Source organism: Anopheles darlingi, chromosome 2 (genome assembly GCF_943734745.1).
Source record: "Anopheles darlingi chromosome 2, idAnoDarlMG_H_01, whole genome shotgun sequence".
Lineage (NCBI taxonomy): Eukaryota > Metazoa > Arthropoda > Insecta > Diptera > Culicidae > Anopheles > Anopheles darlingi.
This window is the reverse complement of record NC_064874.1, coordinates 50,091,903-50,117,747: the sequence shown is the minus strand read 5'-3', so window position 1 is coordinate 50,117,747 and position 25,845 is coordinate 50,091,903. Positions and strand designations below refer to the sequence as shown.

General features: G+C 47.4%; 3 protein-coding genes across 10 annotated transcripts in view; 1 reads left to right on the top strand and 2 right to left on the bottom strand.

Moving 5' to 3' along the window:
* Positions 1-6,042: 6,042 nt before the first annotated feature.
* On the bottom strand, positions 6,043-8,569 carry LOC125952616 (phenoloxidase-activating enzyme 1-like). Its single transcript, XM_049682207.1, has 5 exons — positions 8,182-8,569; positions 7,473-8,115; positions 7,176-7,378; positions 6,668-6,999; positions 6,043-6,601 (listed from the first exon to the last, which is right to left on the bottom strand). The coding sequence occupies exons 1-5, from the start codon at positions 8,410-8,412 to the stop codon at positions 6,043-6,045; spliced, it is 1,968 nt and encodes a 655-aa protein (XP_049538164.1). The 5' UTR covers positions 8,413-8,569.
* A 2,105-nt stretch (positions 8,570-10,674) lies between these two features.
* On the top strand, positions 10,675-12,672 carry LOC125959293 (uncharacterized). Its single transcript, XM_049692112.1, has 2 exons — positions 10,675-10,814; positions 10,890-12,672. Exons 1-2 carry the CDS (start codon positions 10,675-10,677, stop codon positions 12,670-12,672), a joined length of 1,923 nt encoding a protein of 640 aa, XP_049548069.1.
* A 362-nt stretch (positions 12,673-13,034) lies between these two features.
* LOC125952596 (glycerol-3-phosphate acyltransferase 1, mitochondrial) overlaps positions 13,035-25,845 on the bottom strand; it is a 13,898-nt gene continuing 1,087 nt past the window's right edge. The window contains exons 1-8 of one of the 8 annotated variants that reach the window (XM_049682157.1): positions 22,374-23,228; positions 18,477-18,654; positions 17,935-18,045; positions 15,926-16,273; positions 15,369-15,839; positions 15,005-15,300; positions 13,944-14,926; positions 13,035-13,859 (exon numbers count right to left, since the gene is read on the bottom strand). In XM_049682157.1, the coding sequence (XP_049538114.1) occupies positions 13,684-13,859; positions 13,944-14,926; positions 15,005-15,300; positions 15,369-15,839; positions 15,926-16,273; positions 17,935-18,045; positions 18,477-18,654; positions 22,374-22,438 (2,628 nt within the window). In that variant the 5' untranslated portion in view covers positions 22,439-23,228 and the 3' untranslated portion in view covers positions 13,035-13,683. Of the gene's footprint in view, positions 13,860-13,943; positions 14,927-15,004; positions 15,301-15,368; positions 15,840-15,925; positions 16,274-16,395; positions 17,394-17,934; positions 18,046-18,476; positions 18,655-19,868; positions 19,900-20,439; positions 20,615-20,680; positions 20,759-21,760; positions 21,826-22,373; positions 23,229-25,845 lie in introns of those variants that run through there. The other 7 variants (XM_049682158.1, XM_049682162.1, XM_049682159.1 and 4 more) reach the window with 7 other exon arrangements.

The following is a 25,845-nucleotide window of genomic DNA, read 5'->3' as shown; positions in this document are numbered from 1 at the left end:
GGGCCGCACCAACGTAAAGGACACTCTCACTTTCTCACGCCGCATATACCACGATGTGCGTTCCGATATTTGCCTGCGATGATGCTGATGATGCTGATGATGCTGATGATGATGATGATGGTGGGGTTCGCCAAAAGGGGAATCTTTTCCAGCTGGAGCAGGGAGTGAAACAGAGAGAGAAAGAGAGAGCGCGCGAGTGAATGTGCGTGCATACATCGCTGCGAGTAAGGGAAAAGGCAATGGCTTCTAGATACGCGCACTTGTTGCTTTGCCAAACAAATGTCACCTGCTGCTCGCACTCAGCACTCGGTAGCACTCACTTCCAGCTTCGGTTTATATTCCTTTGGATCCGCTCTGAGGGGGGGATAATGGGAGTGGATGGAGTGTCAGCGGTAGGGAGGGAACGGCGCACCCACGCAAAAGTAAAGAAGTGCGCTCGCGTTCGCTCCCCAATCCCGTCGGCTGGGAAATCTGGGAAAACTTTTCCACCACCACCACCGCCATTACCACCACCATCAGCATCAAGTCACGTCACTGGTATTCGTTCTGCATAGAACCGGGACGCACAATATGGAACGCTAATTCGGTACTTTTAAATCTCATTTCCAGTGTTTCGATGCTGGAGTGCAACAGGTTTTACCGAAACGATTCCGGATGACCGTTTGAACGATGCGATTCGGGCGTCAAACGGCCAACATATGGTCACTATGGTCAGGATGGTTCAACGCGGGGGTTTAATTTCGAATTCAACGACCTACGGCTATCTGTTTGGAAGTTTGTTACGAACGGATCCGATCGCGCATGCCATGGAAGCGAGATCTTATTCTCGTTCTCGGCCTACTCGTGGTGGAGCGGCATACGGTGGTGCGAGATTCTATATTTCGGTTTCTGTTTGTGTTTGCGTTTTCACCCAACGGCCACTAGAGCGGCGGCCTCTCGGATGGTCGGTTTGGTCGGTTCGGTTTCGGGGGGTCGTGCAACCGAATACTGCGATCGGATTCGGCCAAAGTCAGGAAAACGCAAAACGCTCAGCAAATCCTAACCTAGCACCACACGGATCCAAAAATAATCTATCACGCACTCGAGCGCTGATGAATGCGCGTCCGCTTTCCCTTTGCCGCCGAAGCACCGCGAGGGTGCGAAGGAGCGACCGGCCGGTCCGTGGCCGGCCTGGGTGAGGTGGGTGGGTGTGGGGTGCATCGTGAACCACCCCTCACGGAGGTCACGCGCGGACACGAATGCGATTTTAGAACGGAAGTGTAGTAGTCGGGCGATGTTGAGCGCTAACAAGAGTCACAGACTCCACCACTGCGCCTCGCTGCCATGCTGCTGCGCGTCACCTACGCGCACGCCACCTCGTGCCAAGCGCCACCACCGTCCACACAACTCATTACTATTGCTCTCTCGTACTTTCATTCTGTCTTTCTCACCCTCCCTCTCTCTCTCTCTCTCTCTCTCTCATGCACCAGCATCACCCACGACGAGGAGGAGATTCAAATTCTCGTTGTTTTGGCAATCGCTTCGGAATCGATTTTAGAATGTTATCTAACGAAGGTGCGAAAGTGCCATCGTTGGCTATTCGCTTCGCAACGTCTGATGCGTTCGCCAAGATCAAGCCAAGCCTTCAGTCAAACCTTCAAGGGTTCAAGAAAATGAAAATCAGAGCAGCAGAGGTTTTCTGATGCTAGACCTCTCGCTGGCCTGACCTCGCGCACACGTGTGCGTGCTTCTGTGTGTGTGTGTTCACCGATCAGTTTGGTTGATCCACCAGAACATTCTCCTTCGCCTAGCCCCAAAACAGACCCCTCCCTCGCCTTCCATAGCACCGTTGAAAATCACGTAACATCTGAGGCGCTTGTATCAATTTTTTATGCGAACAATGAGCCAATAGCGATTGACGAGACCGAACGTTGGAAAAAGCACAAATGGCTACACCAGTTTTAAAATAGAAAGGAAACAGATAGAACGTTGCGAGTAGAACGGGTTGCTATCTTGGCCACAGGTGTTTCTGGTTGGAAGCATTTCGATAACGCTATTGACATTCTCGTGCCGATCAGCAGCACTTTGAGAAACGCGTGAAGTACGGGGTGTCTCCACCAACTTCTACCAGCTCTAGATCAGCAGCAGCAGCCGCCTGTGTTGTGTATCGGTAGAGGTAGAGGCGGTGGTAGGCAGTGGTCGCGCGTATCAGTGGCGCGTAATATGCGCTACGGTAGATAACATATGGCCTCGAGACCTCTCGAGGTATGCGGTGGGCATCGAAAGAAGCATCTGAAACACATGTAAACACACCGCACATCACATGGTAGCCACGGGATATCACTACCACACACGTCGCGTAGACCACACCGCACCGCACCCGTACTGCACCGGGCGACCCAACCGCCGAGAGCAATAAACATATGTCGAACCGTTCACCGAGGTTCGAGGTGTGCAAAGTAAGTAATCCTGCCCTTCTGCTGTTCCCCCTCCCCACCGAGGGGGGGGGGGGGCAGATCATCGCATGTAAACACCGCGATAAAGTGCCGTCCTAATCTAGAAGGGAATGGTGAAAGAAAAGGTGAGCTGGCATAGCGGCCGCTCTCAGACCGATCTGGAGTTGAACTGAAACTGCCATTTTTCTTTTCACACTTTTCGCGCGAATTTCCTCACGATTTACTACCCAAAAGCTCATGCTCCGGTTCTACTCGGACTCTTCCACTAACACTCACGTTCGAACACATCTTCGGTCGCACTGTATTGGCGCATCATCATCATCAGGGCATCCGACGCACGGCAGCACAACTCTTGCATCACATCCAAAATTTGAGGTAAAAAAACGAAAAGAAGAAAAGATCGTACCCGCCTCTCACACTTGCTCGCGATGTATTAGTTGTTGGGGACGAGGGACGAGAGCAGTAACGCAATGTGTGGCACGAACGCGTTCGCGAACGGTTCTGATCGTGTTCTTATATCATCACTTCAGCATGGCTCGATCGACTGCTGACCGCTTTGGGGGTTGCTTCTCGATTCACTTCGATGACAACTTGCTGCAGCGCGGCCACACACCGCACCAACCTGACCCAGGGTTCTTCTTAAATTAACATTTGACCCGATCGGTGGTCCTCGGTGGTGGCGTCGATTCGGCCTATGCCAATCGCGGCGTGCTTCTTGGACTGCACTCATTCCCCCCTTACAACACACTCACCGGGATATCGTGGTGACGAGGAAAGGTTTTCGTTCCATCGCCACGAAACCGCGGAGGATTCTGATATCTGATAACAAGCGAGAAGAATGGGCGAAGGTAAGGTAAGATGCGTTGTTCCCTTCCCCCCTCGCTTTGGACGCACTCTCGATCGATAGCACTAGTGGCCGAAACTCTCAAGTGGCCGAAACTTTTGCTCAACCGCATTCAAAAATTCGTTTCGAAAGAAAACGTTCGTTGCCACAAAATTTGCGCGCTTAGCGAAATACAAGGTGCAGCGGAGCGCACGCGTTTTCCGGAGTCGGTTCGGAAACAGTTCAATTGACGTGCAGAACCATCATCGAACGGTGGCACTCATTTTCCGCGCCGTCGCTTATTATTGCTCTTCTACTACGGCTTCTACTACGTACTACGAAACGGTCGACTCTCATCGGTCACTCAGCTAAAGCCGATGATGATTCCGCTTTTCCACCTCGACCAAAATCTTGCTGACCAAAGAACCCGAACGGCGTGCGACGCAGACGCGGGGGTCGGAGACAGAATTTTCCGACTCCGATCGGATCCGTTCTCTACGCTTCGGGCGAACCGATGATCGTGCGCTTCGGTCGTAACACATTTCCCAAGCAGCGGTAAAAGGGCACAAAGTAGGCCAAAACAGACGGCTATACCAGCAGAGCAACCGGTGGCGGTCGATTGTCGGATGAGTGACCATCGAACAGAACCAACGGTTACTGCGATGCCGTTCAATGCGTATTCTGAACGAAAGGCACGAATCTGTACGCGTTGTGCGTCTGGCCGGCCGTCGGCATCCGGGCGTTGGGCTACAATGTGGAGCACATCAATTTAGTGTGTATTAACAGTTCGGTTCCGTTCCGGTAGTCTAGCCCCGGTGTTGGGGTGGTCAACCGGCTTCGGACTCCCGGCATGCTGACTCAGAGCGAGCGTACGGTAATTGATGCTGCCTTAGCCTATAGCGGAAGGTAGAGTGAAGAAGACTTGTACGCGTTATAAGAATCCGGAAAATTTTCTAGAGTGAGAGAGTGGGAGAGGGAGAGAGAGAGAGAGAGAGAGAGAGAGAGAGAGAGAGAAAGAAAAAAAGAAGTAGAGAGAAAGAGAATAGAACGAGTCGTAGTAAAGTGAACCGGTATCGTATGCACGCACGAACGCATGTATGACACAAACTATGTACATTACATTGAACAGCAGTTTGAAACGCACCTAACCAATGGACGCCAATGGAAATTGAAAAAATAGAGCAATCCCTGAGAACATGAAAGAGAGACAGTGCACGAGGCACTGATTTGGTCGACCGTTTCAGACCGAGGGGTCTGGAATGTCCAGCGAGCCGTTTCAGTATACGGTTAGTCTTGCCAAAAAACCCGCTATCGAGAAGCGGTGCCTGGTCTATATCCCCGACATTGCTCATCAAGTGACTCGCATTTCGCAGATCATACCTGGACAAGGGATGTGCTGGTTGATTATTTATTGCTTCTGTTAACTGTTAGTGGTACATTGTGGTACGCTGAGAACCGAGAAAGCTGCAGTCTAGAGACATAGAGAGATCTTCTCGGGCCACTATAGCTAGGATTGCAGGTTCAATCATAAGCTCTTCTAACGCTGAATAACGTTGTAGAAAGTGGTAAATTACAGTTTAATTAAGCGTTTTAATAAATTCAATTCCCCAATTCTTGTATAATTATAAACGAATCCTCAGAAACTTTGCCTGATTCATTGTTCTGTTTATTATTTGAAATGTAAGGTTGATTGATTTCTACACATTAATAGTATCGCTGATCATAACTGTCTCAAGCTATCCGATCTGATGATATCTATTTGCAATTCTTAAAATGCAATTCTAAGCAATCTCTCTTCTATCAACCAATTTTTGCGCTGTTTCCGTTCTTGATAGCTTTAATGTCTAAACCAAAAGTAATCAATCAACCGAAAAGTCAATGTTTCATAAACCGAAGTTTTATTTAAAAAATATCACCCTAACGCTTCGGTTGAATTGATCAATATGATAAGATGAAAAAGCGGTTGCTGCCCACATGTTGACACCTATGTATGTACATGGAACAATCATGGCATAAAACTAAACTAAACACTAAACAAAATAGTAAACAAGTACGAGTGCTGCATTGAATGTTGAGCCGAGCATTCTTGGCAACACTTCACGGGCCCGTCGCGAATATTCTTGACCGGGCAAGCAATTCGATTTATTGCTATTACGCCAATCAATAAACAGAACATCGAATCTAATCTCTCTCCCCGAAGGCTTACCATCTTTATCAGTATAGTATATATGTACTCCGTAACAGTGACCGTAGCGCTCTTTACGGTTGCATCGGAAACATTTGAAGTAACTGATGTTCACAGTACGTTTGTTGATAGAAACACATGATACAACCGCTCATTTCGCGTGATCCGCATGCGTAGCCATTTCTCCCGCATTTGCATTTGAGTTCTGCTGCAGATCGGATAAATTTAGATCCCATCATACTGGGAAGTCGATATTCCTCCATGCAAGAATCGCTCTGACGTTTTCCACACGTTTAGGGATGTCTGTTGGACCCAATCCTCTCGCCGTGTCCGTTAGTCGCTTGCTTCCATGAATATTGAACGGCTAGCATCCTGCTGAATCTCGGTGGATACTTTTTACTTTTAGTATCAACCACCCGAAGCTTCGAAAAGCTTTCAACGCCAAAGCTTCTACTTAAGCTGCGCCGAGCAGCGACCGAACAGCTTTTGGCTTAAGCCAATCGCACGCTTCAGCACCGCGCTTATTGATGTGGGACTGAAGAAGAAAAGTAGTCAAAGATAAAGAAGCTACCAGCTAGTATAGTAAAAGATTTGTTTTTTTATTCTCTCATATTATCAAGTATCCACTGTACGAAATAAGAAACACGGGAACTGATACCAGGCACACCGGAGGCACCACAGCGCGGTCCAGCCGAGATCACACCGTACTGGACGTAGCGGAAGTTGTACTCTGGCACCTGCGCCTTCATAGGCCCACCAGAGTCGCCCTCACAGTGCAGCGTGGCATTGCCGAATCCGGCACAGATTGCATAGTTCGACAAACTACACGCCACGGAAGGGATGCGCGCCTGCAGCAGTACGGGGCTAATCTCTAACCGTTCCGTAAGTCCCCAGCCAGTAATCCAGTACATCGTCGGATCGAACCCCATCAACCCGGTCGTGAATGGGAGACAGACTGGTGAAACGTCTCCCGTGCTGAAGTCGATTGTACGATTAAGCCTTAACAATCCGATGTCGTGCCCGGAACGGACGATACGAGAAAAGTTGGGATGAAAGCGGGACTCTGTGACACCGTACCGTTGAATCGGAGCGGCACAGGAATCATCTTCACAGTCGGGATCGGTCCGAGTGTCGAATTCCCCAATTCTTACGTACAATCTGCAGTGGGAAGAAACAGATTAAAAAAATGTTTTCGACGAGAAACCTCACTACCACAATACATACAAGCGCTCCATCTGGCCATCGATACAGTGGGCTGCCGTGAGCACGTAACGGTTATTGATGATGGTACCGGCACAATTCGCACTCTCGACCCCGGCGGACATATAGATGATCATTGCCATCCAGGGATACTGGAACAATCGGGCCTTCTGTCCGAAGGCGATCTTATTGACCGTTGCCGGTACACCACACGCGTTGCGGTCAAACAGACGAATGTTTGGATGATTGAGCAAAGGAGATGCTGGTGCTGCAGTAGTAGCAACGCGAGTTGGTGCTGCGGTTGTAGATGCCGTCTGAACTGTCGTTGCATCGCAACAAACATGATATCCCGATGCCTGAGAAGAAAGTGAGGAAAGTAGCGGCTTTTGTAGTTTTTCATTGGCAATGCCATAAACGTAAGTACCGAATACTAAGGATAGCTTCAAATTCTACACCAAACAATTAACATTGTTAACTTAACAGCATATTATCTAGCTAATGGTCCCGCTTTTCACAGTTACCCATCACCTACCCCAGTCGGTGCGGTACAGACAGAACTACGCAGAAACATTGTCTCGTCAGCCGTCGGTGCGGTTCCGCGCGCCGATATTTGTCGCAATAACCGCGACACCGGAGTGCATTCAGCCAAAGGGACACACAGCCCCGGTCGATTCATCGGTGTGGTACATTCCGGCGCGTTCTCACCAGCACGCACGCCGAATTCGACGGCTGGTGCTGCAAAGCACAACACAAAAAACATGGACGTGGTCCGTTACGCTCGCTGCTGATAACACGCGATGTCACAAAAGGTCACACATTTGATTCGTACCTTCCTTGATGCGGTCGCTAGCACAGCAAAGATAGTCCACTTGCTGTAGATTAGTGTAGCACCAGTTGTTCCGGACGTACACATCCTTCTCGGTGGATTCGATAAAATCCAGGCACCGTTCCGCCTCCGAACAGACTCCCGACAACCCAGCCTTAGTTTCACACTCTTGGCCCATCTCCTGATCGTAGATCAGCAGCCCGTCGGTACAGCAGAGATGTGGCTGCTCCATCACCGGATCGCAGCCAACCATGAACGCTTCCAGCTCGGAAGCGATCGTGTTCGGATCGTCTACCATCGAGCAGCGGGCCGGTGGTACGCATTTTCCCTCATCACCGAACGGTGTAGTGCAGGCCTGCCAGCTGACACGCTTCTCCAGCTGGGCTCCGATGCTGGCCGGACTCGTGAACTGCTCCGGATCGCAACACACGTACAGCTGGCCGGCTTCATCGTGGCAAAAGTTACGTTTCAACAGTCGATGCAATCTTCGATCGTAGCGCTTCTGCAGGACCGCACTTCGCTCGTACACCATCGGACAGTGCTCCAACGGGGTGCAATCCGTTGGACAGCTAGCTGCGTCAGGATTATCCGATAGCTCGGGACGAACACCGCTCGACAGCTTCCCGGTACAGCACACATGGAGCGTCTGCAAATGGCACATAGAACATGATCACGACGCTACCGTTCGTTTGATCTGCTGGTTTAAGCTTACCCCATCCTTGCCATGGCCACAAGCACGCTCTCGCAGAAACGCTACATAATCGTCGGTCTCACGGAACTGTAAGCGCAGCAGATGCTGTTTTATCGGGGCACATTTCGAAACAGGCACACAACGGCCTTGCTGCGGGTTGGCTGATCGTGTCGTACACACTCCCTCGCTCTTAGTTCCGGCCACCAACGCTAACAGCACACCGATTGACAAAACGAAGCGCCAGGAGAACATGATGATGGCCGCCGATGTTTTGAATCACTTGCGCGTGCTGCCCGATTAACGGCGACGCTTCAACTGCGGTCCCACCGGGGATTGAAGCAACGTCGGAAAGATCGTAACCTTCGAGGTAGATTATCACGGCTCCATCCGATCCCGACCGAACGATGAATGGACGACTGCTTGCGACACCGGTAAGAAGTTTAAAATTTCAAGATGAACAAGATTCATTCTTGTTCGTTCGCCTTCGCAGGAAGCCATACTCTTGGGGGCCTATAGGGGTGATCGCTGGATTTTCCGGTCGACGATCGAATATTGTCATTCGTTGCAATCGGTGGCTCAACCGCCGATCGTTCTTCTTCCTCTGCGATCGTAATCCCTGGAACAAGTTCAACCGGATTCGGCTCAAACCGGACGGCGCGTGAACAACACAACAAACCGGAAACCACGAAATGTGCGAATCGCCGATGAAAGCACGCTCTCTGTCGTGTCGGTGTATTAAAAGGAGAATCTTAAGAGGTTGCACTAGTACTGAGACTCGCTCGTCCCATTACCTCCACTCGTTCATTACATTTGTAAACACGGAGGCGATTAACCGACCAGGGTTAACATTGCAGGGAAAGGGGTGATGGGAGCCGTCGTGGGATATCCCGGAATTTAATTGCTAAACCAGTGAGAGGATCGCCTTATTTGGTGCTTGGATAATACCTGAAACCATCATATGATGGCCCTTAACGAAATCATATGGTTTCTTTTTTAACAGTTTGATGGCGGCAGATTAAAGAGATTATTCTAGATAAACATTCTACGTTAACAGTCTATCAACTTCCTTTAATACCAAAAAGAGGCAATCAATGACCAAAGTTTTCATTGCTTGTCGATTCACTGTTGAAATGAGAAAAGTTGAAGTAATACTAGTTTAAGGTTATAGAAGTGTGTCGTATTTGGTCGATGTTATGTTATAGTTTTCGATTTCTCACAGAACCGGTTCTTCAAAACGTAATCGACGTCTTGGTTCCATCTTTATGCCGCTTCCAACAGATGACCGTGGGCTTGTAAGATTTTTTTGTTAGGAATCAAATACAGCTTGTGAAAGAGGAATCAAATTTAGATAAATTTAATTGGTTCAAAATAATTTATTGGGTCCAATGTTTACAGATAATTTCTTTTAAGTAATGTTGCAAATGAAGTATGTGATATGGTTTTGAGTGACTATTCAAGGGAATATGAATCCTCGCAGTTAGGAGCAACACTGTTAAGTACTGTGTCGATTGGATAGCACAACGTTCAACCAACAGTAGAAGTTGTAGACCGGAAAAAGCAATACATTCGATCAATCAATAGGTTTAGCCAGAACACAGTTAATAAAAGGAAAAGTGAATAGAGTGAAAAAAATACATACCTCGTATATCATAGGAATGGTAGACGACGACCCAGACCGTAAACTCTCTACTTAGGTTTCATAAACAAGGAAAGAACATGCTTGGCGTACATTTCTGTTTGCGTTCGTTTCAAACACATGTTATTAATTACTCATCTCATCCACTATCTCCGAGGCAAACAAAGAAGAGATTTAACAGATAGTCATAACATGATAGCTCATAACATTCTCATAACCATTCGTTTTTCTTCCACGATGACCAAACTCCGTAATAAAAATTTCAGATAGTCTTTAACGTTCACTTCATTGTATGCTCTGGTAGCACAACACTTGATACATATCTGATGAAACGAAAAATTATCCTTATTGTCTTATCTGATATTGATGTACTTCTTGAGTTTTGGTCTGTTTGATTACTATTAGATTAAGAGCAAGAACGATAAAAAAGAGCAAATTACGAGGCACGGGCAGAGCAACACTTATCAATATTTGAATGTGGAACAGTTGGGTAGAAATAGTAATTAATAAATTGATCACCACAGTTACGGCTCGTAACTAAATTTATCCAGCCTATCGAATCCACAATCAATTCCTGTTGACCACGTTCGTCATGCATTATCAATTGAATTTCATCGGTTGTTGTAGCTCACCGAATGTCTCTTAACGTGTTGTAAGCATTGCGGCGGTGATTAATTACCGGCCAATAAACACCTGGGTGTCTATTTGCTTTGCATTTCTCATAAAATCAGTGTTAGAGCATTGGCCAACCACCAAAGATGATCATGCAGTGCTGGTGGAAAGTATTGGTGCTGATAGTGCTCGCGTATGCTGTGTCCAGGACTTTAGCGTCACTAGATGTACTGCGTCACCGTGACTGCCATTCGACTACCATAGCGATGGAGACTCAAATTCTGGAGAACTTTTTAACGGATCGACATGACGTTACGGTTATTGAAACCAGTGTCGAGATTCCTATAGTTTCACCCTTCTGTCTCCGTAATCCGATGGTGCTCCTGAAGACCTTCACCCTCCATCAGTAAGTACACTAGCACTAGCTGTTACCCACTGAACCGAAACCTTCTTACAATTTGCGGCTAAACCTCACTTTTAGCTTCCAGCATTTGGTAGAACAGTCTCAAGCACAGATCAAAGACCAACTTGACTATCCAATGAACGAATGCTTCGTCGCTGCTGGTCGAATGGAAAAGCTTGCCGTACAGTTCGTTCCCTACCTCTCGCGGTACAATCCAAGGGCGAAGATACTGCTCATCACGCACGAGATGGCAGATACGGAGCTAGTTCAACTATTCCACGATGCCTGGTACCGGTACCGATTGTTACAGCTAATAGTGCTGAACCACCGCGATAATGATACCATAGATAGTTGTGTATTTAACCCCTTTATAAAAGCTGCGTTTGCACGTGGCTCGATAGACTTCGAGCAGCCAACGGTTCGCTCCGATTTGGACTGCACTCTGCTAACGCACGAACTCGAAGTATTGCCCTATGGCTGGCAGCTGAAGGAGTTCGTGAAAAACCGGGTCCGTAATCTGAATGGATATCCGGTATCCATCGCGATGCACATCAGTAATGGGTCCTCGTCAGCCTACGACTGTATCCTCGGAGCGGTAAGCATTACCGATATTGACCAGGAGGTGCTGTCGACTTTGCAGACCAAGATGAACTTTAGCATGGTGCTGCATAACAACGAGCTGGAGCTTTCAATCGGATACATTCACAAGAACGGAACTCCCGTCGGAGCACTCGGTCTCATCGAACACAATCTGATCGATCTCGCAGCCAATTCACGCATCATGTACAAGTACGATACCCGCAATCTACTCTACCTGAACTACATTTCGACGGAGAAGCTGGTTTTTCTCACGCCTCGCAACTATTACAGCAATCGCGACAAGATGCTCGTCTTTATCAATCCGTTCAGTGTGGCCTACATGCTAATCAACATAGTGCTATCATTCGGTGTCCCCATGATCATCTGTCTGCTCGATTACCTGTACTATCGGTTGGCTTTGCCGCGAAACACACAAAAGAACACCTACGGTGCGAAGGTAATGAGCCTTCTGGGTATAATTTTAAATCTATCAGTCCGCTTACCCCGTGCACCGCATAAACGCTGGATAATCGTAGGTATTCTGCTCTACAACATCGTATCATATCCGATCTGGCAAGCCGTTACAATACGCTACCTTCACCCAAGCAACCAGCTGGTGAACAACATCAACAGCCTGGAACAGTTGCTTGCGACCGAGCTGAAGCTGAAGGTGTCGCACTACCATGAGCTCATTGTGCGCAGCGAAGGCTCCCAGTTGCACAACCCACTGTACGCCCAGCTGTCCGATAGGTTAACGACGGAAAACACATCCTCGTTGCGGGATGCTATCGAGAATATCATCATCGATCAGGACTCGGCACTGCTCATCTCGGACGCGTACGTACCGCTCGTGCTGGCGGGCAATTATCATTGGGTTCCGGGCAAGCCGGACGCAATCTGGCCCATTGCGAAACCCATCTACGAGTTCTACAAATCGATGGCCGTCCCAAAGACGTCTCCTTTCATCGATACGTTTAATTCAATAGTGGTGTCCTGTCTCGAGGCGGGCATGAACGATCGCTTCATGCATCAGCTCGAATCGGTCGTTCAGCTGATGAAGATGAAGCGTACCAAGGAACATCCGATCGAGCGGGATTATATAGTCTTCACAATGGCCCATTTGTCACCTTTGTTTGTGTTTTACTTCTCGATGCTAGCACTGTCCGGATGCATTTTCTTGCTTGAGCTAATCGTACATCGTATCCAGAAGGCACGAGTCCGACCCCAGCCCTTAATCGCTACGGTTGAAACTGAGTACGTTCCGTTTGAATTTGTTCTATAGAGACGCATACTTATGTGGACTTAACATCTTGGGAATAAAATATGAACACCTCTTTCGTTCTCAATTATTGCCTTCAAGTGATTAGGAAATCAAGAACATATCTTTGGAATTTAAGGCTTTAACATAGAGAGGGAAATTCACAATTTAACGAATCAACCATAAGTCTATGGTCGTGCCAATGGGATATAATGCACAAAAATCTTTACGATGATTGATATTCTTCTCTTACCATGATTGAATCCATTCAGCGGTATGATTTGGGGAATCGATCTTATCAAAAATCGACATGAAGCATTTAAGATGGCTTTTACATTCTTTCAATATAAAACGATACACGTACGATAAGATAGCCAGTGGTCAGTAGGTTAGTTCTGATATGCTTTCAGCAGCAAACGCTTTATTGATTTCTTCTATTCCTTTTCTATATAAATTCTAAACACATGTTTCGACTTCGATGCATAATGCGTGAACAATTTGATAACAATACAAATTCGCTACGCGACACCCAGGCTCAGTATATTAACCCTATACAGTCACAAATCCCCCGCGGGAGCCCGTGGTACGATCAAAAACGATCATGCAGCGCCATAAAAACGTTTCACGTCGGATAAGCAGAACAGCGCTCTTTTACTGGTAAAGAAGTTTTCAAAAAAGGAACATCCTAGCGTATAATATACTAAACAGAATAAATTGGAAACAGAATGTTTGTCCTGGGGTACAATGGTACACTCCCCACCCTCTCTCTCTCTCTCTTTCTCTCTTTTTTTTCTCTATCTATCCCCCCTTACCTCTTTAACGGTGGTGGTCCGCATTGTTACTCTCGCGTATATGCTTTGGGCGTTTTATTTGTCAATTTGGAGGAGCGGCAGCGACGCCAACAGTCTCTCAGGTTTCAGGTGAACAACTATAGTAACGCAACACGCCACATCAATCCCGCTGCACTGCTCGACGCTCAGTAAGCCAAGCATCGCCTTTCTAGCCATACCTCCGTCCTTCTTCCCTTGGTGCGTATTACACGGGCACAAATGTCTCCACCTGCTCCAGTATGCTTTGGATTTCGGGTGCCGAATCGTACGGTGGCAGTAACGTTACCAACCGAACACCATTCTTATTCGTAGTTTCGATGTACGATCGCTTCTCGAACACTTTCAGACAGTTTCGCACCGTATCGGTCGATATGCTTTCACCTAAAAGGAAAAAAACACGAACGTTTTGACGTAAACAATCGGCTCCATCGACGCCAAATCTCCGCCTTCCTTCGAGGTGCTTACCATACTTGCAATCGCCTGCTTCGACCCGTGCACTAATCTCTTTAATGCACAGCCGAATGAAATCCGATTCAACCATGGCATTGTCCCCAAGCAGGTGATTCAGTGTTGCTGCAACTGCCCGGTAGGTGTGAGTGAAGGGTGCGAGCACCGATTGTAGTACGATGCGATCGCAATGCTTTTCCGGTGGGAATTGTACGCGTTCGGTGGCATCCTCGAACGATGGCTTCTCGTCAAAGAAATCATCCTGCTCATCGTCCACATCCAGACCATCCATCGCCTGGTACAACCGTTGTGCACGCTGCTGATCCTCGGTCAGCTCCTGCTTCAGTTGGCTCAGTATGTTGCGGGTGCACAGCTCTTCGAGCGAGTTTTCCAGCACGTTCTCTAGCTTTTGGCACGGTTTACATAGGATAAACTCGTACATCAGCAGCTCGGCGAACTCGATACACAGTTGCAATAACGCATTGTGTCCAATCGTTACGTCTTCCGCATCTCCTTCCTTGTTTCTCTCCGCTTCACGCCGTAGGAAGCAGGCACAAGTGACAATGATCGATTCGAGGGCAAAGTGTGGAAGTAGACAGTTCGAGTAGTACGACAGTTCGATCACGTTCGGTATCATCGTTACTGGTTTGATGAACGTTTGGCCATTACGCAGCTCCTTCGTCACCAGTCCAGGGCCGAGCAGATCAGCCGCATACCGTATCACATCCTCGGAAGATCCCGTGAAACCGAGATCGCGTGTTCCTTCTAGCACAGCCCGCAGCTCATCGAGCGCTTCCACCAGCAGCGAGAGCGGTGCACCATCGCGGAACCGATTCAGCAGCAGAAAGGCTAATGCATTCGTTGTCATTACCGAAGTGGCACGCGCACTATCATACACCACGTGCCGGGCAATGTTGTCGATCAGTTGTCGCTGATCTTGCTCCTCCTGGACCACATCCGTTCCAAAGAGCGAGGTCGTCGAGGGTTTGTGTTGTAGCCGGCTGGAATAAAAGAATCAGCAAAAGAATTTCGGTTATTTTCTTCAATCGTTCTTAGTCGCTTATACATCGACCACCTACCGCATTTCCGGTGTATAGTTGTGCGCAGTATCGGACGTACGCAACGATTTGACCAGCTCACTGAGCGAAAACGGTTCATTGAAATCGATCCTCATCAAACCGTAGCGTGCCTTCAGTACCTTCATGATGGCCGATGCCGCGGACGCAAAGCTTTCGGGGATCTTCTTCTGACCGAGCTGTTCCCGCACGAAGTTTCCATCTACCAGCTTCTCGTAGTTGATCGACACCGGAACGAGCAGTGCGTCCGAGATGCTTTTATCGTTGTACGCATCAACAATCACTGACAGAATTCCGCTCTAGAGGGGGGGAAGGATATATTCAGTTGATAACGACTCGACAACTAAATTAACGCTGGAACGCTTACCTTCGGCATGCACGGTTTGCCCGTTCTGGTTCGTCCTCCCTCGATGAAAAATTCCACATTGTGCCCAGCGGTCAAACATTTTTGGAGGTAGGTGTGCAGTATTGCCCGATACACGTGATCCTTTTTGCCCGTCAGTGGGTCAATCTTGCGCTTGATAAAGAACGCTCCATCATACCGAAGAATGCTCCCAAACACTGGTATTCGCAGGTTGTCTCCTCCAGCCACCAGCGGGCACTTGATGTCGTTGTTCAGCAGGATGAAGCTAACCATAATGTAATCCAGATGGCTACGGTGCAGCGGCAGGAAGATGAGTGGAACGTCTGGATTCTTTTCGATCGCTCGCTTGATCATCTCCACTTGCGCCGGATGGGCAGCCACACCGGACATGAAGCAGGGTAGCAGCTTGTACAACACCCAGGACGTAATGCGTAACACCAGGTTGGAGATCTTGGAGCGCATTCCGACCAGGATCTATCGAAAAGCACAGAAGAAATGCAATGCAATCAGTACTGCAATCTTCACGGCCATTACTCGTATATGCCTTAAGAGCAAATTACCTTCTGTGCACGTTGTTCCTGTTTACGGTAGATAGCGTTGTAGTAGCTGTCCTCGTCGAAGCTCTCATCGTTCTCGGCGAGTCCGAGCTCGGCACGCTTCTCGTTCGTTGCTTCCTTCGCTGTCGTCTCTAGTGCCTCTAGGACACGCTCATCCGGTAGCACTGCGCCGGCCACCTGAGGATAGGGAAAGCGCTTCACGCGTAATGCCTGAGCCAGATGGGTACACCAGACACCCCAATCGAAGGCACCGGTTCCCCTTGTAGCAGCATAATGTGCTCCGGCATGTGTTGTGACGCGCAAAATGTCGATCGCATGACGCCGCCGCTGATTCTGGTCCAACTGAGGACGCTGTATACGAAAGATGAGGAAAAGAGTTAGCGGATCCACGAATATTCGTCTGCCCATTGATTTCCTGTATTCCTCCCTCATCCCATTTCGTCACACTCATAACATTGGTCACCATGCCGTACCCAAACGGAATCAAGTACGTAGATGCGATGATATCCATTGCGATTAGGTAACGCGCATGGAGACGACCAGCCTCCACCAATGGTCGCCACCTCACTGCTCATCGCAGAGAGGCCACTTTCCTCGCGGGTGAACCAAATAGATGAATGGATTCCGGACAGAGAAAACGTTCCAACTAACTTCTCAAAGTCGAACACTGTTAGTAGTTCGCAAATCACTTCCAAGGACCTATCACTTCTATGACCGGAATTGGGTTAAAAATAGATCTTTAACCCGTGACAACCGTGAACAACGCACTGACCGATGTAGTGTCACACAGGCACACCTCGGTCGTTCCTGCCGCAATTCGCCGCATTTTGTGGAAGAACAACACTCACGATGGGAGCGAGAGAGCGAGCGAGGATCTCCTTACCAACACTTGGCGGCTAGCTTACTCTCGAAATGATCGCGCGCGAGTATTAAGAATGTAAATGAACGTAGACCCGTAATCTAGCGTCGCCATCAAACGCGCGATTACGCGCAAAAGAGCTACACACTAGCGAGTGCTGAAGGGCTGATCCGAATACTAGCTCACAAATGTACAAGAGCATAGTGCTAGTGGGGCTGTGTTTCAAATAGATATAAGCTCATTCGCATCAGATAAGATAGATATCAAGAATGATGTTAGAAAAAGCTGTTAGGAAGAGTATATATACTCTAGTAGTTACGATCAAATGTACAATACAATGTTAGTAATTGTTAGATGGTGGAGAGTATAAAATGAAACACATGTAATTTTATTAATTTGAATCACACATAATGTTATCTTCACGAATTTCGTGTGCTGGCAATGCATTAGTCACAATGTTACTGTGGTAGCGAATACCTGAATAGTGGTAATTCAGAAGAATTAGACGGTATCGAAACACTTAATCCTGAACCCTTTGAACGCAAATCAGCTGAAGAGAAAAGTTGGACTAGTAAGAATCGCACTAAATTAATATAAAGAAGTAACGATCGAAGGCAAGTCGTTTTTCTTATTTTAAGCCGGAATACCGTATCATTTCTCAACCGATTTGTTGATTGATCTGTGTTTATCATTTTTTTCAATGCTTTCCGATGTATTGGGAATCGCTGCTCCGGAATTGAGCAGAATTTAGATTCTGAGCATGGAAATCATACGATCCAATTGAGGATATGGAGTGTATGGTATCCGTATCATGCTAGTATCTAACATTAACATTGTGCAAGATCTTCTTTATCTTTTTGCTAACTTATGATTTTTTGTTGTTGTTCTGGCAATACAGGACTGTGCCTAGTTCCTCGAATAGCTATTATAAATCCAAATATTCAAGGAAAACAACAATGCTCTTAGTAGCTGGTCACATGAAAGTTTGGCGGAGTATGATTAAACCTTAGATATTGCATTCGATGAAATGGCTGTTTTGTATCACACGTTTCATAATTTAAGCCCCCGACATGATCATCCCTGTTAATTCTCAAACCTAGCAATCGAAGTGATGGTTGGGATGAAAGTGATGATCGGTCGTGCCCAAACTTACACTTTCTGTCGGCGAACAGGTGGAGCATGCGAAGCCCGGAATTTTGGGCTGTTCTGGTTCAACGTGCGCAATCGGTGTGTCCTTTATCTGAAACAGCTTCTGCTGACGTGCCTAGTTAGGCCGAACGGGAAATTCCAGAATAGCGAAGATAGATCGGGTCGGTCGTTGTGTCGTTTTTTTTTACATTTAATGCGTGCATCGTGCATCCGAATGCGATTTGTGGCCATTTTTTGTACAGGTAGGAATTGTGTACGGAATGATTTGGGGAAAACACGAGAAAATAATAATAAAAAAAAAACAATTAAAGCGTTAGAATAGAAGGGCACCTTCAAATCCAATCCAACACCAATCCTCGTAGCGTAAGGTAATTAAAATGCATAGAAATGTTTAACATTCTACAACCACCAGCAGCCACAGGCCACATTCTAATGAACAGAGAGAGACAGAGAGAGTATGCTGCATAGTTTGTGCATGTTTGCTTATGTGCATCAGAGGAGTGTTAAAGTGCTGAAGAATGCCAAAACTAAGCGTTGGATACGTACCCGCTGATCACAGTCCTTGGAGCGCTGTCGTTGTTGCCGTTCCGCTTCATGGCGGGTTACAGGCGCGTAAATATTATTTCGGTTGTTGGCGGTGGAAGAACTAAACACATTCGGCATCCGGATCGACCCGTACGCCTCCTGAATGCGATTTGATATGACGTCCACCATATCGTTTGCCCTAAAAGCGACACGAAAAGAAAAAAAACAATGGAATAGAGGTTTACGATTATAGAGCAGCAAAGTGCCACCGAAGGGAAGGAACTTTGTCATTGCTTAGACATTGTAGGTAAACACTTTTGAGGTACTTCAGTTATTAGCAATCGGGCAGATCGGACCTCATCGCGTAACCCAATCTAATACCCAACTTTATAGCTCTTTCAAGTGCATATTGGCCAAAACATACGCTCGCTTGGTTTCGATACGATAAGCACTCCACCATCCGTGATTAACAGATATGCGTTATCGGTAAACAAACGACAAACACCTTTTGTGAGAGTGCCCCCCGCTCTGCCTTCCCCCTGCTCCATTGAACAGACGGTGAAGATGGTGGGCACAAGTGTAAGCACTCGTGTGTCAAGCGCAGCTACCGCAACAACAGACAGTGATGTGAACTTTGCACGGAATGAGGATTAACTATCATCGAGATTGCGCTTGGAGACTGATAAAAAAAAAGAACGAAACGCTTTGCGCATTGAGTAGTCAAAGTCCACACGGGACTGTTTCTGAGTGATTCAGCCTAATGACATATGACGCTTGAATGGGGCGGACTTATTATCTAGTCGCTAAGACCGGTATGATCAACGCCAAAATCCTTGTTCAATCCCTTGCGCTCTGTAATCAATACACCGATAATGGTGATCCTTTGCGATACCCCGTGTCAAGGTCATGTCAAGGAATTCCGTCGTACAGTTATCGACCTGTTGACATGCAGGTGCGGCTCTATCGTCTATGACTGAATCGTATTTCTCCGTAACCCATCTCGCCAACGGACATCGCCCTACAGTGAACGGCATAAATAAAACCCCATCGTATGGTTATATTCCCCATTATCTCTTTTCGAATGCATTGTTTGTCATACTGTGAAAACTGTAGTTCTTACAGTTGATTTTATGATAAACATAAAGAAAATATTAATTAAACGCTATAGCCCATCGAAATCATTCATCCGATCATTAATGCATATCCACAAGTGAATAAAATGTGAAAGGCTAAAATATTGCAATTCAAGACATTGCTTCCGCAACCTCACAACTTGATTGGTTCAATAGTAACAACCTCCCAAACTGTATAACGCGCTGCTTATCCTCTCGGCCGTCTCACCACTTAGGTTATTGTTTGATAGCTGCCCATTAACGGGTCATCTGCGCCCATTTGAGTTGTCTGTATACTAACATTTGAGTTTGAGCTGTATACACTCATTATCCTGCGGTTACACGAAACGAGCCTTATCCCGCGGAAGGGTATTTTGTAGCTGTCCTTGATTTTGTTTATTACCTTTTTTATTCATTTTTTTAAATAAATAAATAAATAAATAAATAAATGCCCAAAAAAAATTCCCCGCTATTAAACAACACTAAACGGGGTCTAAAATAGGGGTTTGAGGACAAACGTAGATCATATTGGCGATTAAATAGATCAATTTCGAGACTTATCAAGCTCCGTTCTTTTAGAAATGTGGAGGATTATTATTTTAATCCAAATAAAATTTTGTTATGATTACTTTTGAAAGTTAACACAAACCACACAAAATGAAATATCGTAATTTAAGCAGTTGAATTTTAAACAAATCGATTATACATTCTGATTTTGCGAATGATAATAAGAAAGCGATGCTACTGGGCCTCTATTTATGCCGGTCACTGTAAATATGTCCGTACTGTGCACTAATCAATCGAATCATTATTTGTGATAATTCTAGCGAACGCTGGCGCAATCAGCCATCCACAACTGAAAAGCCACTAGCCTTTTTCTCAGCATGTTCAGCAGGACCTATTTGAACCTCTTTTTTTATACGTGATAGCGATCGATCAGTCCACGAATACAGAACGTTCGGTGATCCATTGTCACTTCCATAACGATCGCCTCGCTCATGGAATGAATGGAGCACTGAGCCTTGACGCGCTAGAGGGCAATCGAACGTCTATCGATCCGTGATCACTCCCAAAACCAAACCAAACCAAACCTCGCCTCCACATCGATCGTACACCGCGATTAATGTTGACTTAGCGAAAACGCGTGCTCGTTGTTTCGACACAAACCAGAAACAATGCGATCGCGGGTGGTGCTGCTAAGCTATAATCGGAAACACGCCACTCCTTCGATCGATCGGTCGGTCGGTCGGTCGATCGAGGCCCCAGTGGAACAGGCGTGCTCAGACACGTGCTGCATCGCCAGATCGTACCGCAAAGACCGCGGCGGCGCTGGGGCAGTGCGCACAACTACAAAACTGCAAAACCGTCGATGAAATGCGTGGAAGTTGCATCGTGCATCGTGCATCGTTCCTGAGTGTGTGAATCATTGAGTCTATTTTGATACGTAGCCAACGGGGCTAAAAGCCGGGCAGGTATGCGATGGGGTAACGGACAGATGTCGGAGGATACGTGCTAATAGAATGCAATTAGATCTAGTGCAGCGATGTGTACACGCGAGTGTGTATAGCGAAACATTATTTTCACCAGAAGTCGAATGCATTTGGTAAGAGAACTGAACCGCCTGTATGCCGATAGCTTTCTGCACAGTTTAGCGAACTGATATCACGATCCCTCTATCACGACACGATCCTTTTGCAAGATGGGTGTGAGAACAATGCAATCACACAGCGATTGAGTAATGGGCGAACAGATAAGCAATACGTTCATCGGTATGGCGAGGTCCAAATCCAATCAAAATTATTATCACGAAGCCACACACTCTTGTCGTTCGACCTCACCATTCGTCTTCAAAACGGGGCTGCCATTAGCCTGGCACCGTGGACACTTTGTGCGAACAAACGGAGCACGGCGGTCAATCCCACGCAACCGCGGTAATACCCAGAAGGGGGACCCCACGCATCGAGTTGAGGGACGATACCGGAACAACAATTGCTCGCGCATTAAGTGCGTTATTCAGCTTCACTTAAAGGCCGATCCATTGCACGAACTTGGAATTAATCAGCCAACATGCTAGCTAGCTAGCTAGTGCGCGCGTGCGATGCTATCGTGTACGTCTTAGACTGTGAACGGATTCCAACCCGTCTTTGGGCCACGCGGAACAGAAACGTCACGTAGTAGTTGTGTCAATGCTACCGTTTTGCCTTGATACGCTGCAACGGCAGCCCCAGCAGCCGTAAACCCATGGTCACACAGGATCGCCCTGATGACCACCTTCTGGAAACACAAGCTTCCCAACCAGAACTGATCGATAGATCGCTGCGAATCTGCAGTCACAATCAATCGATCTGCAGAGGCTGCATTCGCGATCAAATCAATCGAAATCTTGATTTCTGGACCTTCCTCCCCTGCCCTTCCCCTCTGATCTGCTGATCGACGGAACGGGGCGATGCCGCGATCGAGTGAAGTGATACCCCATCGTCGTAGCAAAGTACGCAGCGAAGCATCTGCCGGTATGCGGTATGGAACCCAAGTGTATTGAACACAAGTGGAGCAGCCGGCCACCAGCACCAGCCGGCCAGAGGTCACGTCTGGAAGTCGGGACTCGGTTGATAACGTTCGTGCTCGTGGCACGGACACGACAGTTGGCAATGAACCGATACGGGGGGGGGGGACGTGATCGTACATCCCATCGCATGATCGCATCGACGCGATCGACGATCCAACCAACAGTAGACAACGCAACAACCGCAGCATCCGATCTCGCCACCTCACCGCCTTCTCACTCATTCTAATCCATTTCATTTACCTCTGACTTTTGAACAGATATCCAACAACGCACAGAAACACTAGACATTCCACAATTCCCAACATTTTCGGCGAGCTTTTCGTGCTTTTCTTCTATTCACAACATACACACAACGCACTAACTCTCACTGTCTGTGGTCCTCACTTTCTCTCTCTATCTCTCTATCTCTCGCAATGTCCTTTCGTTCAGCGATCGACAGTCAGCAGCGTGCACTGAACCACCCTTGCGTTGTTTAGAGCGGCACGATCGCATATGTTTACGTGCTTCTGGTAGGAGGAGGTTCGTTGAAGGCTGCCAGCAGTATGTGAGGAACTTTGCTTTCTTTACTTGATCGAAAAGCTTCCCGATAACGCTCACTGCGCCGACACACCGCGACACAAGGATTCGTGTTTTTTTGACGGACAGGACAAACGAGGGTGGTATAATGCTTTCCCTTTTCTCGCAGGTCGCGATCGTGATTGGGGTATGGCACTGGTCCAATGTTAAAAATAACAAAACATGTATCAAACACTCTTTCCCTATCGTTCCACAGAACACTACAACGGGACGCGCGCGCGGCCGCACCCTACCACCGCGCCCGTTCTCGTGAACCTCGCGTGATCAGTGTTCGCTACTTCGCAGCATCAATGAAGATCGCTTTCTCTAGTGCTGTCTAGAAGGAATTCTCTACGTAAGTTCCAGGCAGTCGCGGGCAGAAAAGTAGATCAGCGCGACAATACACCACCATCACCACCGACAGTGATGAACACAAATCGCACGAATGATCGTTGTTCTTGTTCCCACAACGCCTTGACGCTTCCGACCATTCGACCATGGCCGGCGCTAGAAAAGTCAACGACTGCCGGCACCGCGAACACTACACGATGATTTTGTTCGCAATCTCATCTCATTCGCGGTGTTGCGGCCGCTTCTCTCGCTGTCAGTGGCTCGGTGATGATGGTGGGTTGCTGTGTTGGTGCTGCTGCCCCGTGCTCAAAGGGAATTACAATACTCTACCGCCCCGAAACCACCCCCGGCGCCGATCAACCCCACACGCACACAGCTGACTGCCACCCCGAAAGGGGACAGGAGAGGGTGGAGGAGCCACCCGTGCGCCACAATGCCGTCGTAATGGAGAGACACAAAGTGACCGCGGTCGTCGTTTTCGCGAATCGCATCGTACAATGGGCTTACGAGCACACATGACGGTTGCTTTACACATCAGCATCGTCAGCACATCATCTTCTTCGTACGTAAAGCTCGCTCATACCACGGACAACCGCACCACCAACAGCTCCACCTTCTCCCCTATTGGTAGCAATGCCCGTGTCCCGCAAAGAGACACAACAATAACAGACTGTGTCACAGCCGGTACTAATACCTACGGGACAAGCTTAAGGGCTAGCCGGGAAGCTGATAACACGCAGCGCGTCGTATGTGTTCGTCGTGGCGCAGCACAGCTCAGTGTTCACCGGACGATGATGTTACGCATTGTACTTTCCAAGGTGGCATTGGCGGCAGCAGCAGGTCAGAGGAAGGAGCAGTCTGATTCACCCCCTTCACCGTCGATCTCGAACATGCTGGCCGGGGCTCGAAGGCGCGCAATGGCGTTCGCCTTTGTCAACCGCGATAAGCGATAAGAGAAACGAGAGAAACGGCATCCTTCGTGGGCCACACAAAGTGCAAGAGAGCGCGCGCGTGGAGAAAGAGCGCGAGAGTGAGAGTGATAAGCTTCACCCCGATGGTGCTCATCACCTCAGCTAGCTTTGCCGATTGCCGATCGATTGATCGGAACAATAAGGCCGCTGATCATTTACAATCGGCAACAAGCTGCAGCTGAACGCAGTGGTGATGATGCTGCTGCTGCTGCCGTAAAGAAAACGAATGTCCCTCTTTTCTAATTCCACCTGCCGGTTCGCGATAGCGACACTGATTCAGAGAAACGTCCATTCCGTCCACCTGCAATCTGCGCTCGATCCTTCTTACCGTCTACCGGATAACATGGTACCGGCCGCTGTCCTACAATAGTCGTTGTTAGGTGACTTTCTCTAAGGTCGCGATGCATCACCACAAGAGGCCACGTATCGAACGGACAAAGTGACTATCGGACACGTAATGTAAACGGAACTCCCAGTGATTGTTAGCAAAACATGAGTTACATTTCTCGTGCCATTGAAGAACTTTATTGCTCACCGTTCACCGTGTGAATACGTAAATATAACAGTGATCAATATTTCTCCCCGAATGATCAACTAGGTATTAGAAATTCCATTTACCCGCAAATAACATGAATAATTACGTACTATGATTTATAACGTCAATCGTTAATCTCTCTGGATAGAGCGTCACTTAAGTTTGTGAGATTCGTGGCAAAGGGCATCGTAAAATTGTAAAACTCAATTGGTATCCAAGAAGCAAAATCAATTTTCAAATGCAACAACAATGATGCGAAAATAATAACCAACTATAAATTGTTTGTGTGGAACCTAGAGGAATGGAGAGATCCTGATGAATAATGAATGACAAAATTCAGCATCATGCCTAACAAGAAAGATGAATCTAGAACGAAGGATTGCATACGACATATCACGATGATACAGAGCTCCGTCTCTTATCCCAAAATAGGCTTGATATTGACGAAATTGTCGCTATGATGTTAAAAGCTCTACACGCTTTTTACGGGGCCGTAGCATTGCTGTAATAATCTCCAGAACACTCTGCCTGTTTCTATTTTGAGCAAGAAGAGCTGCTGTCCATTTAGAATAGAGAAAACGCATGCGAAATCTTTATCACTAACGCTTTGTTTTACCAATCTGCACATACGTCTCTTGAGACATGGAACCTAGCTTAAGATGTTGTCTTCGTGCATTATCCGCGTTCCAAAAGAAATCCTGCAATTGCTACAATGCATATATTGTATGACGATATGATAGTCGCACCGCGCATGAAACAGGATAAGCTTCGGTTGGCTGAGCAGAAGAATAAAATTCAGTGGGTAAAATAGCTAAATCCGATGGACCAATTTACTGCGATAAAAGGTCATAATTAATGCAAATTCTCACCGCATAAAAAAGCCTCTTCGTACCCCTACAAAGAGGAACAACGCTCACAGGGCACAGCTAGTTTCTCAGTTAGTTAGTCAAGCAAGGTAAAAAAACAATCCCTACATCTGCGACATTCATTATTACATTTCTATCTCTAATCCCAGCACGACCTGCAGAAATCGATCCTTATCATTCGTCTCCGCAGGGAACAAAGTTCCTGCTAAAAGCGCGGCTTAGCTGCTCATAACATTCTGAGATTTCATTCCTTTTTCTCGGTTCGAATGACGCTAGTACTAATTAATCTATTGGGCGGCAGGCGGATCCAGGAGATAAAACGTATATTAGATAAGAACAAGCAGATAACGAGGATCGATCGAATTCTGCAAAGGAGGGTGGCGCGACGAGCAAGATAAGCAGCATACCCTATCCAAAGGCACTAATGCACAGGC

Excerpts from the sequence above, each read along its gene's own strand:
- LOC125952616 (XM_049682207.1), bottom strand. The coding sequence starts at position 8,412 with ATGTTCTCCTGGCGCTTCGTTTTGTCAATCGGTGTGCTGTTAGCGTTG. Across the intron at positions 8,116-8,181 it reads GTGGCCATGGCAAGGATGGG|ACGCTCCATGTGTGCTGTAC; the intron begins GTAAGCTTAAAC and ends TGCCATTTGCAG. Across the intron at positions 7,379-7,472 it reads TAGCGACCGCATCAAGGAAG|CACCAGCCGTCGAATTCGGC; the intron begins GTACGAATCAAA and ends TGTGCTTTGCAG.
- LOC125959293 (XM_049692112.1), top strand. The coding sequence starts at position 10,675 with ATGGAGACTCAAATTCTGGAGAACTTTTTAACGGATCGACATGACGTT. Across the intron at positions 10,815-10,889 it reads AAGACCTTCACCCTCCATCA|CTTCCAGCATTTGGTAGAAC; the intron begins GTAAGTACACTA and ends CCTCACTTTTAG.